Genomic DNA, 15,173 nt, shown 5'->3' with positions numbered 1-15,173 from the left:
AATTCAGTATGAGAAGGTTGCTCTGAAAGCTGTATGTCCTTCTGAAAAACAAGAAGAAACATGCTGCTTTGCTCTTCCTTAAGATTTTCTGTGGTAATTATGCTGATGGAAATTGCTGATCTCTAATTAGTATTTCTAGACTAAACAGTTAACTGAGACTGAGCTTGAGCTGTAAATAACTGGTCACAACTTCAAAGAGGAGAGGGGAATTAAGTGGATGATTTTAAAAATAACATTGGCAAACTGAATTCAAGGAAATATAATTCTAAAATCAGTGATTTTTTTTTAATGCATTTCATGGAAATACCAGACTCTCTCCCCGCTAACTTTAATTCTATCTCTAAATCTCTGGTACTAGTGAACTTTCACATGTTGAAAGGTCTGTGTGCTTTCTGACACCTACGTTCCTTATCATGGAGAGTTCATAACTTGTACTCCTATGCTCAATTATCTCAACAGAATTAGGAAATTTTCTGGTGTGCTTTCCAAGTGATTTGTAAATTAGCATTATAGTCAAGTATGGACATCTTAATTATGTAGTTAAGGCATGTTATCTGAGGGCAGTGTATCTACAGACAGAAAAATAAAGGTTTGTGTGAATGGACAGGCCTCTATAAGGAGGTACTGAGTGAGAGTCAGCATATTTTGAAACAAACAATGAAGCAGAAAAAAATCGAAGAGAACTTAAGTATCTAGCAAAAGGAAAGCAGACGGGAGACATCTTGACCTTGGGAAAAGTGTTTCTAGGAGTGTGAGAGATATGAGAGGTGTCCACCTCACCCAGGACTATGGGGAGTGTGTGACGGTGTCAGGTGAAAGGTGTAATTTCTGTCTTGTGCTGTGTTATCTCAGGAATAAAGAGTATGAATGGGGCAGCCTTGAAGAGAAATGAGATGCAACAAAACATTTCTCTGGCTTTCTCACAATGTAGTAGAGTAGAGGTTTTTAGGGAGTATGATTGGATAGAAGTTGCTATTCACATCTGGAGAGAAGCAGTTGTCTTTGAAGGGAGTTTTAAGAGTGATGTTAGGAAGAACTTATTTGGATGTATGAAGAGGGGAGAGGGCTGTCTGGACCTGTCACAATAGCCTTCAATAGAGATTTTTAAGGATAATTTAGACAAAACCAAATAAAGCTGCAATGGCACTACATCCTCTGCTGCTCAAGATGCTTTTGATTGAGTTACCTGCATGCAGGAACCAAGGAGACTTTTGAAGTATGTGCAGGAGCTATGAAGAGTATGTTAAATAATGCAGAGACACATTTTCATCTCTTATTAATGAGAAAGATGTACCACATTAAGGGCTAAAAATGTTCCGTATATTCCAGTGGAGAAGAAAGGTGAATATGGGCTGGGGCTGTTTACATTGTACTACTTCTGCATTCTCCATGTAATTTCTGCCCTTTCTTGAAGTCAAACAAGTAATATCAATCCGCAGGGCAGAGACTTGAGTGAGTATGGATATTTCATCACCTCTGTTGGCTTTAGAAGCAGAATTTCTGGATGGTGTTAGAATATTGGAGTGACTGTTAGGCTTCTGATTCCAGCAAAAGCAAAAATGGCTCCACTTACCAGGATCAGGTCAACGTTTTTGAAAGGCTTTCTGGATCACAGATTGTGAGTTTGTGTGTATTCATGTGCAAGCAGTTCCCAGCTATCAGAGCCCTCTGTAAGGTGAAGCAGAGCTCAGGCTCCAAAAGAAAAGCTTCATTTTTTCTTTCTTTATTATTTTGGTCAAAATTAACCTTCTTTTAACTCTCTGCATGCTGCCGGCTCTTTGAGAGAACTCTCATTCTCATTCCTTGCTCACCTTTTGCATATTCTTTTTCTCTATTCTGTGATTTGAAATTGCTTGATTTTCTTTCTTAGCAGTAATAATGAGACCAGAAGATTAAGGAATATTGTTGCTTGCCCACAGATCTCTACCTTCTTACCTGACCTTTGCAGCACTTTATTCTAGTTTTTGGTCAGTTCATATCCAGAACAAAATAACCCAGTAGAAGCACTTACTTTCATGGTACTGGATAATAATTACATGATTTGGGTTTGTTGGGTTTGCTTTGTTTTGTGGTGGTTTTGTGGTTTGCATTTGTGTACAGCCAGTACTGACCAGCTGACTGATCCTAACTCACCATTAGAAGTTAATTTTAGATGTAGATGGTAAAGAGGCTGTGCTGGTAAAGAAGTGTTAAATTTCAGGAAAGAATCTTCATGAAGATTTAAATGTTGAATGCATGAGCTGGAATGTAAGAAAATACACAAATGTGCCAGTGTGGAAAGGGCAGCAAGGTCATGTGCTGACTTTGGTTTACATATCATAGTGGTGGCACAGGGGTCTCCATTACCTCCCTTGAATACAAATCTGCAGAAGAAAAAATACATAATTTCCCATGGCACTGTGCAAAGACACGTGGCTCCAAAACTATAGTGGGTACAGTAAAGCCTGAACGAAAGTAAATTAGAATACGTTGAGTTTGGGGAAGGTCTTAGAGAAAAGAAAAAGCTCAGAAATAGAAAACAAACTGTATTAATGAAGTCAGATGAATTATGAAGAATAAGGAAATAATTTATAGACAGGATAAAGAAGGAAAGATAGAACTGGGAGGGAAATAGGACTCTTGCCAGATACCAAGAGGTGTAAATTGAAGAGATGAGGCAATTAAGGGGAGAAGATAATTTAGAAGGTACATGTTCAGTGAGAGGGGGAAATCAGGAAAGCATAAGCTTTGTTCAGACATTCTCCAAAATACTTGGGAGAGAATAAATACAAGTAACAGAGTGCCAATATTTTGAATGATACAAGTGCTTCTGGCTGGAAATAATGAGATAAAATATATTTTTAAAAACAAATCATAATGTAAATAATTAGATAATTTAAATAGAAATTTGTGGTATTGAGGTTTTTTTAATGAGGTTCCTCCTGAGTGGAATTCAAAGATGTCTGGGGACAAGCAACACATATACTATGTAAAATGTATAACCTGATTTGGTGGAGAAAAGATACGATGACTATGCAGAGGCTTGTCTTTCTCTGATAGCATTTACTTATTGGCAGGTTTCTCATAGTTTCACCAATCATGAGTTAGAAAGTAATCATAGTTAGAAAGACATACCTGCAGTCAAATATTCAGGAATGGACAAAAGCCTATGAGTGCCTTGATTTTAGGCACTAAACTTTCAGTACTTGCAGCTGCATTTTGGATTCACTGAGCAACTCTGTCTCCCAATGGTTTCAGTAGGGTCACTGGGTGCTTAGTGGAACTGGAAGAACGTGTTGTAGCAGACTTGCAGCTAACTTGATGTGGTAACTTTTAAACACATTGCTAATTATTTTGTGATGCCGTATGTGTTTTTTTTTACAATAAAACAAAAAATCCACTCATTAAGGTGCTTGCTCACATTTAACAGCTGTGAAACAGAGTAAAATCATGGAGAACATTTTCATTTTTGTCTGTATAGACAATACGGTCATATCATCAGGGATTTCTTTTAGCAGCCACTTTTGCATGCCTGCTCAGCAGACCTCTTAAAGGCTAGTAAAGCAAGCACAGGAATTATTATTTCCCTTTTTTCTAATTCTGTTTCCTACTTATTAAAATACAGCATAAACCAAAACATCTTTAAGAATTGTTTTTCCAGTAATTTAATCCAAGCTATGAAATGCCAACCAAGCCAATGTTTGTTCTGTTTCCAGTTTCCACAATCATTGTCAGGGTATTATGAGGATTGACTGTCCCACTTAACTGCTATTATAGTTCTTGCTTTGTTCATTGTCATTACTGCAGTACCTAGGAGCTCTGGTCATGGAACAAAACTCCACGTGCACACAGCAGAAGGTGGATCTCTTCTCAGCAAGGCTGCAGAAAAAGCTGGATTTTGTTGTTGTTGTTGTTTTGGGTTTTTTTGTTTTCACTAGGCTATTAAAAAAATCAATAGAACGGTGGCATTTTCCCAGCACCCTTGGTCACTACATGTTCCCAAAACCATCTCCATAGATGAATTTTCCTGCTTCTGTCAAACAGTCTCCTCATCGGTCAACAGCCTTAAGAGGATGAGATTGCAGATTTCATCCATGCTGTTCACTGCTGGTGTTTCAGCATGGCCAGTGGAGGGACAAAGTGAAGGGACAGAACTGGACGTTGATTTGGGGGTGTTTTGGGTAGGTTGGTTGTGAAGCTGAATGCTAATTGATTATCTGCTATGAAATAGTAGGTGAGAAATGTTGGTTGTCACAGCTGGGAAATATATATATATATATATAGAAGATGGACATTTAGGAGGATCATAATGCCAGCATTTTCATCAGAAACACCACTATTTGAAGCTTTTCCTCAAACACTGCATTTGTTAGCATGAGATCTGTCTCCTCAAGGGCTTTGTCCATGGTGTCTTACTAAATTAGGACAGTTAGCACCAGACGGTGACTGCTAAAGCATCACCTAGGAACATGATGACATCTGTTTCAGTGAGGTTAATCCCACATAATCTCAAAACACAAGTAAAGCTCTCAGTTTATTTGAGGCAGCCATTTGTTCCCTGAGGTAGATGTGTTACATCATGTTTTCCAAAACTGACCAAGGCTTTTTATTTTCAGTCTGTAAAAAAACAGTCTGAAGCTAATGGAACACATTCTTGGGGTCTTCCATCATAGAGTTGTAGAATCACCAAGGTTGGAAAAGACTTTCAAGATCATCCAGTCCAACTGTCCACCTACCACTGATATTTCCCCCAAAACTATGTCCCGTAATAAAATGTCCGAACATTCCATGCTGTATCTTCATGTGCTATAGAAGTTTTTAGAGCTGTATTATCAGAACAATGCGGGGAGGAAGAGTGAGGTTGTTATGTCATGCCTCCTTATGGGTGATAGAAAGATGGTTGGTGCTGGTCTACAGTCTTTTGTCAGTGCAGATGTTTGCTATTGACGGGATCCCACTTTGTGTTGTGACAGACGTGTGTCCCTTCAGTGGAAGGCTGTATTTCTTCAATGCTTTCCTAACAGGCTTTTCTGTTTATAGAGCACAAGCCTATTTGGTTCTACCTTATCCTTGCTCATAGAAAGCAGGTGGGCATGCCACTGAAATAATGTCTGCATGAATTACAGGATTGGGATGTGGCCTATGATTTTCTAGATGCTTTGGGGTAAAAATGTATGGTTTGTTATTACTTCATTAACATGTTTCCTTTAAGATGCACTGCATCTTAGGGCTCCTCTGGGATTAGTGTTCTTTTCACCCCACAACACTGATAGCAGAAGCTGCTTCAACTGAGATCTGTGCTTTTACATGGTCATGGAATACATAGCCATTTTATTTTTATTTCCTAAGCCACAGTAATTATTAATCTAGGCTTACACTTACAAAAATGATGGAATTTCACACATTACGTTTACAAACAAGAGGTTTATGTTTATGCCACATTTTTTCAGCATTTGTTAAGCCTCCTGTTTTCTTAACATGACTGATTTGTTTCTCTTGCTATTTGAAAAGCACACCAGGTAATTGATTTGGAAATAACTTTCTCCTACAGCATGCTTTAGATCTTTCTTTAGCTGTTTGCATCACCAAGAGTCCTGCGAAAGCTGTGGCTGACAGAAACATCTCTGCTGCCACCTTTTGTTCTACTGGGGCTGCCCAGTACTCAGTGTACCACAGATGGTACACAAACAGCAGTTTCAGCTTTCTGCTCTGTTGTGGGCCCTCCTGTGCCCCACATACCTGTTAAGAGTCACCCCATATATGTGAATTAGATGCAAGGATAATACCATATGTTAGATTTCAACATCAAAGAAAGCAACGTGTGTTTTTACCATTGCTTTCCCTCAAGCAACCTCAAGCATTTTAGGCTTTTGCAGTATGCTTTACTGATACTGAGCGCAGCCTTTCACTGAGGCCCTGAAGTGTGCTCAGAGAAGGGCTGTGAAGGGTGTGGAGCACAAGTCTTACGGGGAGAGGGAACTGGGATTGTTCAGTCTGGAGAAGAGGAGGCTCCAGGGAGACATTACAGCTGTCTATTAAGGCTGCCTGAAATCAGGTTGACCTCTTTTCCCATATAACAGTGAGTGATAATGACCTCAAGTTGTGCTGGGGAGGGTCAGAAAAAATTTATTCTCTTGAAATGAGTGGTGAGATATTGGAACAGGCTTCCCAAGGAGGGGGTGGAGTCCCCATCCCTAGGGGTGTTCATGCAACGTGTATACGTGCTACTTAGGGACATGGTTTAGTGGACAGTATTGGTGGTAGGTGGGCAGTTGGACTAGATGATCATAGTGGTCTTTTCCAACCTTAATGATTCTACGATTCTTAGTGGTGATTCTACAATTCTTAGTCTTGTCTATTAGAAATGGCATATTAAAGAGAATCAGTCGTAACTCAACTCTGCTTACAAAGCTAATGACGTATTTTAAACTAACATAATGATTTTCCATAGTAACAGGATGCTGTTGGGGCCCGGGTATGAAGCTGTCCTGCTTCAGATGCTGTCACTTGGAGACAGGTCCTTTGAAAGGTGTTGTCTAGGCTGTATACTATCTAAAATATGGCCACTTTGATGAGCCTCAAGATGGGTACCCCAAATTGCTGTCCTGTCTTGAAGGAAAGTTGATATCTATCTATTTGGTATCTGTATGCATATATTGATAACACATACAAATATATAAATGTATGCGTGTGTGTTCATTTGTATCATCACTCATATAGCTGTAGCTTTTCATAGGCATTCTGTTCATCCGGCACAGTTGCTATGGCATATCTCCATCTGACAGACAAGTGTTTGTATGATGAGACCAAGGACAGGGCAGCTGGGCAGTTGTTGGGCATTTCTGTCAGCTCTGGCAGTCTACCAGATTACTTTAGACCTTTTTTTCTCCCTCCGAGTGTCAGTTCCCCAAGTGACAACATTTTTGTTTTTGCACTGATTTTCTGTGTCATTAAAATGTGGCTATATTGTAGCTGGTAATTATTATTATATAGCTTATTTTCTTACTATGTTTGTGAGGGGATGATTATTCAATAAATCAATCCAAAATTGATCATAAATACTTAACCTTTAGCTTGCATCCCTGAGCACTAGAAAATAACAAATGATGCAAGAGTTATTAATATATTCTAGTAAGCTTGTATATCCATGGTAACTCAAACGCACTGTCTGATCCGTACCAAGACTGATTTTGACATCAAGTGTGGGATTCCTCTTAGCAAACTTCAGGCATGTTCTCGTAAGTCTAGGCTTCCTCCACTGCAGATGGAAAAAGACAAAACCCTTGAAAGAACACTTTTCCCCTCTTGTCTGGGAATGAAATTTCCTCCATTATCTCTCACTGTTGTCTTTAGAGGAACCTGTGTTCTGACACTAACACTTTTAATGAACTAACGTAAGTGACAGGCATCCTGTCCTGCATGTCTAAGCAGTTGACTTCAGCACAGTTTGATCACCTGGCAGATTTGGAAGCATTTTCTCAATTAAATACGGGCTTGAGAATAACTTTGGATAGCATAAATATGGTAAAAATGGTGGCAACTGCCTTCAAAATCAACTTGAAATTCTTCCTTTGATGAGAAAAAGGTTTGGAGTACTCCTTAGACAACCAGTGACAATTTCTAGCATAATCCAAGGAACTGGACAGAAGTCTTATAGGATTATTTTTTCATTGGAATTCACACTGTGCATTCATTCAGTTACTTGATAGCATGTACTCTTCAGCAGTAAACAAGGGGATATTTGCTCAGGTCGAATTCCTGTCCCCACTGAAATCAACAGCCAAACACTTACAGACCTAAAAGTAGCTTGAGAATCCTGATGTGTTGTGTGTACTTCCAATTTCTTTGTTTGAAATGCATGTTTATTTATTTATTTATTCATTTTTACTGGTGTTTACAAACCAGTTTTGTTTTTCTGTTTCCAGAACTCAAATATCTTTTCCTGTTTCCAAGGAAGATGTGATGGCACTTATTTGCTTTGCCATATTCATACATTTCTGAAATAACTGCATCTGTCAGTAAGACCCAAAGAAATGGCAGGTTGGGCCACATTATGTCTAGGCAACTCCAAGTAGTCTTGTCCAGCAGCTAGCCCCAGTTAGGTTTTTACCTGTAGACTTGATGAGAATGCAGAGAAATCATGTGTCAAAGTTCTTCACTGAAATAGGTCGTCTTCTCATTGGAAAGTCTTTGTGCCTTGTGAGGAAGCAGAAACACGAACAGCTTCATATTATAAGCTTGTAAATAACCTAGTGGTGACGAACAACTCTTTCTCAAAAGCAGTGCAGGGTGAAGTTAGTACCACTTCATCAAGCATCCATCATTGAGTGGAGCAGCAGAGGACAGTTTCTTAAATCTTACTCTTGTGACTGTGTTTCAGGGTGAGTCAGACTTAAGTGTATAGATGGTGAGGAGTGGGAGTATGACTGATTGACTGTGAATCACAGCATCATAGAATCATTTGAGTTGGAAGGCACCATTAAAGGTCATCTAGTCCAACTCCCCTACAACAAACAGGGACACCTGCAGTTAGGTCGATGCTCAGAGCCCCATCCAACCTGACATATCATCTCCAAGGACAATGTATCTACTACATCTCAGGGCAACCTGTGCCAGTACTTCACTATCCTTATTATAAATAAACTTCTTTATATCCACTCTAAATTTCCTTTTCTTCTGTTTGAAAGCATTTCCCCTTCTCCTGTCACAGCAGACCATGCTAAAGAGTCTGTCCCTTCCTTCTTAAAATTCACTTTAAATACTGAAAGGCCACTCTCATGTCTCTTCAGAGCTTTCTCTTCACCAGGCTGAAGCTTATGTTAGGACAAATTGACTGTGTGAGACAGTCTTTAACTATGGAATTGTATTTCTTAGTCTGAGTGTAGGAGAGGAGTTTTTCTTTTAACTGCTCTCCCCTCCATCAGATGATTTCCAGTTTGATGTCATGGCTGTGTGGCTGCTGTAAAGTGTCCAAACTATTCATTTTAGAGCATTAGCTTTATTTTTGCTATCTGTTGCTTTTATGCACCAAATTTTTAACCCTTGGGATATTGCTAGAACTGCCAAATCATTCTCCTATTTTGTGTTCACGGTGACACTTCTCAGTATTTTCTGTCCCTTCATGGAAGATTGTGATAGTCCAGCAGCAATTCCCAAGACCCTGAAAAGTGATTAGAATTACTATTCTCTAAGTGCTTAATGGGAAGATTAAGACAGGCCACCAGGTGTTCAAGCAATACCACTTGGTGGCATGGAAATTCAACACTAGCTATTAAGTGGTGAGAAGAAGGTAAGAGCCTGCCCCTGGAGATATCAGAAGTTATTTTGATGCATGCATTATATCCCATTTTCTCTGGTAATTTTTCTAAGTTCTGCTATTTTTTTTTTAACATTTCACTCCCTGATACAGGCATTTATCCACATTTTTAGTAGCAGAATCGATATGTAACCACAAGATCAGTACCTGTTAGAGGTATTTTTATTGCACAACCTGTGAAGTCACATTTTTAGCCCATCCTTTTTTATCTAACGTAGCATATTTATGCACAGCAACAAAGAAATGGGGCTATGCTTCACATTCCAGGTTTAAAATAAGTAATAGCAAAATAGCTTAGGAGCTTAGCAAATGTTCTTCCGTACTATATCATATCATTCACTTACACTGTCTTCTTTTCCATTACAGGAGGTTGGAAGCATTATTGGAAAGGTCAGGAAATCACTTTCTTTCTTTATTGTTGTGTCAAAATATTGTATATCTGCACCCTTCATCAGCCCAGGCTAACTTTTTTTCTCTTTCTTCAACAGAAAGGTGAGACAGTTAAGAAGATGCGGGAGGAGGTAAGATGAGCCTTGATGTCTTTACTTGCTTTCCTTGCCAGGGAAATCAGTGTACGGAACGGCACTGCCATCAAGTGGACAGCTCATTGAGCATCACCTCCCTGTTACTGTGGGTGCTGTGCAAATGCGCTGGCCTAAATCAGGCACTGCTGTTAATGTCATTTCCTTATCACTGCAGCAGTCTGGAGCCCTTCATTCCCATAGCAATGTGCCTGCTGCTGTCTTATCTCAGGAACAGATTAGCCAGCATGATTGAGCACATCCAAACCTATGTGTCTTTCCCCAGCCTGCCAGCATTTCTCCTGTGTGCAGCATGGCTGCCCAGCAGGGTGCTCCCATAATCTGAAACCAAGCTTTGGAGTGATGCTATATAAAATATAGGGTAGACTCGACCTTCAGCAGAGCTGGAGCTGTATTGCACAAGCCAGAGCATCCCTCTGCTATGTCTGGGCACAGACTTGACTTTTCCTCATTTTGCAGCAGTCAGTAGTGTTTGGACAGGGTAGACCTGCACACCAGCCATTCACATCCTGTGAAAAGGTTGTAAGCAGAAAGAAGCTAATGGAGGCATGGCTCTGCATAAACTTCAGTCTACCCTGTGGTTGTAGGCCTCTTTCTGTACCCCAAAGCAAGCAACAGCATCTGTAGAGATTATACCTTATGTCTTGCACATCAACACATCTAACCAGCACATCCTTGAAAGTTTCCTTCTTTGAAACATAGGCTAAAAGCAGGATTCAAAAGAAAATTCCTACTGCTTGAAACTTCAGGAGTTCAAGGTGTACAGAGGATGCCTCAAGAAAAATTAGTTTGGTTCTGGTATCTTCACTGTACTTTACTATGTCACTTGCTGTGTTATTTTGTACACTGATAGGAGGTCTCTGGCAGAAAAATCTCGACATACTTGGGTTGAAGAAAATTATGAGATACATCTTCAAATAAACACAACAGGGACTAAGCAGCAGCGGTGTTTCCAAGCAATGATAACTCATTCCTTCTTTTAAATCACTAACTCCTCCAACCCTCCTTTAAAAACAAACTGTAGTTTAGTTTTGACTTCCATGGTAGATGTGGTAAGTTGCAAGCCAACAACAAAATGCAGTGTTGACTTCCTGTGTCATCTGAGAAATGTCATAGAAACACTCGAGTCTGAAGTACAAACCCCACCAATCTGTGCTCTGCAGTAGTTAATGCTGTACACTAATATTGGAGATTCCCACATAATCTATGATTATTTTGACCACAAGTCGACTGAAGGGCCATGTGACAGTTGAGGCCATATCACCCAACAGCTCTTCCCAGCTGTTTTTCTACCTGGTTTGCTTCAGAACATTACCCTAAGGACAGTCTGTGATCCCTGCAACCAAATGCTGCAGCCAGATGAGCTCAGCCCAGGCTTGATCTCCTTCCTGATAGAACTGTGGTGTGACTGAGACAATCCCCACTGAAGTTCACCTGTCAGAATAAGTATCTGCCACCCTTTCTTATCTATGAATACCAAGTGGATCTGCCAGCAAACATCGTGACAGCTAGATTTTTATATTAGTTAGTGGTGCAGGTATTTTGTTGCTGTGATTGGTTGTTGTCACCTGGGGAAATGAGCTGTCTTACCGTTCAGCTGCAGTACACACATAAATAAAGGCTCAGACACACGGCACGTAGTGGTTTGTGGTAACTTTAGAAGCAAAGTGTTTCAAGCTAGAACAGGGGAGATTTAGGGTGGAAGGATGTAAGGAGAAAGCATTTTACTGTCTCTGTGTTGAGGCACTGGAATAGGTTGCCCAGAGAGGTGGTGGATGCCCTGTCCCTGCAGACAGTCAAGGTCAGGCTTCTGGGGGCTCTAAGCACCCTGATCTGCTGTAGGTGTCCCTGTTCATTGCAGGAGAGTCAGACTTGATGGCTTTTAAGGGTCCCTTCCAGCTCAAATGATTCTGTGATTCTATGAACTCACAATATCTCGCAATTGCTGGAGGCCTGCTTCCTTGAGGAGGTCAGCATCTCTGCATCAGTTAATGCTCCAGTGACTTGTAAGGCTGCATTAACTCACCATGGCTGAAACCTCAGATGAGGCACAGTGTTTATCTTACCTAAACTGGATTTGATTATTACATCCACTGATAATCCTATTAAGCATATTTACATCTGATTTAGGGGTTTTCTCTGCAGTGCTACAGTAACATAGAAGGGAGTAAGTATACCTGAGAGCCATGCTCCTTAGTCTCTAAGAAGCAGTTTTCCAGTTCCTTCCTGCAATCTCCTTGCTTTAAAGGAGATAACACCATCAACATTGCGTGTCCTACCAATAGTTCTTTATAGGATTATTCTGTGCATATTGAGTTAATTCCCATGGCGCATGGCTAGAAGGGACCGTGCCATATTCCAAATCAATGCCCCAGCTGGACACATCAAGCACTGTATTTGAGTCCAGGCTTCAAAGTATTGATGCTCCCTGAAGAAAAGGAGCTTGTCCAAAATTCTGCAGCTCCAGCCCTATTTAAGGTTAGCTTTCCAGAAGAAAAAACTTTTGATAATGTAATTATTTGTACCTTTGAGTTACAGAAGTGCTATCTGCATACTGTGATGAAAGCTGGGTAAGACTGACACAGACCCTGACTTCCCACAGTTAGATGAACCTTCGGAGTGTGATCAGTTTGTGCTGAAATTATATATGTTGGGGCTAATTAGATGCCTCAAGATAGTCCTTTCCAAACTATATACCTGATCTTGCTTACTTTTCTCCCCAGAAAGTATAAAATTGAAAATAATTTGTTCTTTTTGACAGAGTGGGGCTCGAATCAATATTTCTGAAGGCTCCTGTCCAGAAAGAATTGTGACCATAACAGGCCCAACAGATGCAATTTTTAAAGCTTTTTCTATGATTGCACTAAAATTTGAAGAGGTAAGCACAAAATAGATAAATAAATAAATAAACAATCTCTCTTGAAGTTGAAATGCAAACACTGTTTGAATTTTCTCATGTTTGCTTTAATGTTAAATACGATTTGTTTAATGTTCTATTTAATAGCAATGAAAGTGGTTTCATTTTTATAAATGCTTTTGACAGTAACACCGAAGAAAAATAATGGGTCAATTTACAAGCTGTTTGATCATTTCTTTTGCTTTTTGGAGGCCTCAGGGAAAAGCAATTGCTTCTAGTAATGTGCGCTAATGGTAAGAAAAATGTCTTAGAAAATGTTTGGTCCCATCATGAGTGTGATTTGCAAAAAATAATTGCCTAACTTTTAGCTCTGTTTTTATATGATTGCATTTGGTATTGATGTATATTTTACATACATCAAAATGAATATGTAATTCATTCAACTAGAAAATTTTTATTTTAAAGACCCGTGTAATTACTAATTACCATATTCAAAGATGGGCTTTTAAAATTAATTATAACGAAGGCATTAGTAGTAAGTGAGGCAAGAGAACACTCAATTTACTGTAGAATTACCATTCCATGCAGATATGTACCTAAAGTGCTCAGATCTCCTCAAGTTTCATGGACCAGCTACAGTTAGATTTAGTCACTGCTTTAATGGGAAACCTCAGGAAAAAAAAAAAAAAAGGGAAAAAAAGGCAGCAGACTGCCAAACACAAACCATGGTCACATAGGAGAGGACTTGACTCCTTCTGCTTTTGAAAATCAGTTGTCCAGGTGTCTCTTCTGTACTCTATGGGAAGCAGAAGGTCCTGCAGAAGGCAATTCACCTTCTCCTAAAGGAATTGCCTACAGAGGTGGCAATGGGGAACGGCAGTGTGTAGCTTTGTTTACACTTGGTGATTATTCAAACTTAGATCAACAGGGTTAGAAGAGAGTTTGTGGATCATCAGATGCAATTGTGTACTAGCGTAAGCTGTATGTCTTGCAATCTCCTTTATGGCATGATCAAAAACTACTTTGATACTTTTCTTGATCCTGATATTGGATTCACAGCCTCAGTTCTCTGATACTTGGACACTTTCTTTCTCCCTATGAAAATTTATTCATGAGTAGTTATTACGGCTTTGTTCATGTGCCAACAGTGGCTGATGATTCTTGCCTTTCCACTCCTGAGGATTCCTCTCAGACATATTTTTATAAAACAGCTTTATCCTCTCACACTTTTACTTCTTCTAGAATAAATGAGCCGAACTCAGTCTCTCCATAAGTGCATTCTCCAAACCCTCAGCGCTCCCTTTGCACCTTTGCGGTCTATCCTAAATGCATATGTTAATCGTGGACAGGTTACAGATAAAGTTCCACAGAGGCTTAATTAATGGCACTAAATGTCCTCTGGGCTGGCTATCATGCTAACAAAACCCCACCCTACTGGAAATGCCTCACCCCCGCCTAGGGTAACATTTTGTACATAAGCACACTGGGGCGGGTGACGTACCCAGCTCATCCTCAGGTGTGTTCATTGGCAACTTTCTAAATCTCAGCAGCCCATCTTGTTAGTCCCCAGGCAAATGATGCTTCTTAATACTGGAAATGTTAATCCCGTTCACACTCCTCCACTCTTTTGTGGTCTTTCAGATCTTCCCATGCAATATTACAGTTACTGAATGTGTTTGTAAGGTACCTTGAATTTATGGCATGACACATTTTTTGTTTGTTCTCTTTACCAGTTTTTAATGAGATAATGCTGATTTTGAGGTTGAATCTTTCAGAACTGCACAAGAAATTCTCTGTAGTCGCATTGTAAAACCAACTTCTGTCATCTCCGTCAGAGCTTTATCTCCATGCCCATTTCATACCTATCTCTGTTCCTTCTATAGCTTACGATTCTGTTTCATGCACAGCATCATACCAACATGCTGAGATTCAGAGAGAGCGTCCTCTCTACATGAAGGGCGTGTTCTCCTTAGGATCTTATCCTGCAGAATGCTGTGGGGATCTCTAATCCCTGCCAGTTCCCATCAAAATGAGTACCCAGTAGAAATTGCACCACGTTTCTCATGAAAACATTGAGCACCGCATAGTGTCAAATACCCACCCCATCTCTCAGAAAAAGAAGAAAAAGCTCCATGATGTTTTTGATAGGTGAAGAAATGTGAACTTCAGGCATTTGAGTGGATTTTATGCATATTTGCACTCAGATCTTAGAGGGTAATCTGGACTCAGCATGGATTTTAGTAAAAGAGTATTGGCACTTAATGTAGTGCTCATGCATTATATGTATTCTGAAGTATCTGTAGTGTTAATATAATTGGCTTCCAGAGCATTTGAAAGAGCAGTGGTAAGGAAAAATGTCTCATAAAAGCAGTTTGGTTTCCTGAAATGATTCCTATCAATACAGTGAAGTAACTGTAGTGCTTCAGAGTCAAAATGAAATACTGTTTCAGAACGTACATTGGAGCTGGCTTCCCAATGC

General features: G+C 39.8%; 1 protein-coding gene across 16 annotated transcripts in view; it reads left to right on the top strand.

Annotated features, from left to right (window-relative positions):
• Positions 1 to 15,173, top strand: part of LOC107309443 (poly(rC)-binding protein 3-like) — a 456,594-nt gene that overhangs the window by 407,243 nt on the left and 34,178 nt on the right. For 15 of the 16 annotated variants that reach the window (XM_015854264.2, XM_032442439.1, XM_032442438.1 and 12 more), the window contains 3 exons: positions 9,662 to 9,685; positions 9,784 to 9,816; positions 12,599 to 12,715. In XM_015854264.2, the coding sequence (XP_015709750.1) occupies positions 9,662 to 9,685; positions 9,784 to 9,816; positions 12,599 to 12,715 (174 nt within the window). Of the gene's footprint in view, positions 1 to 9,661; positions 9,686 to 9,783; positions 9,817 to 12,598; positions 12,716 to 15,173 lie in introns of those variants that run through there. The other variant, XM_032442440.1, reaches the window with a different exon arrangement.

This window comes from Coturnix japonica, chromosome 2, assembly GCF_001577835.2.
Source record: "Coturnix japonica isolate 7356 chromosome 2, Coturnix japonica 2.1, whole genome shotgun sequence".
NCBI lineage: Eukaryota > Metazoa > Chordata > Aves > Galliformes > Phasianidae > Coturnix > Coturnix japonica.
The sequence above is the reverse complement of the archived record's forward strand: the minus strand, read 5'-3'. Positions and strand labels throughout refer to the sequence as shown.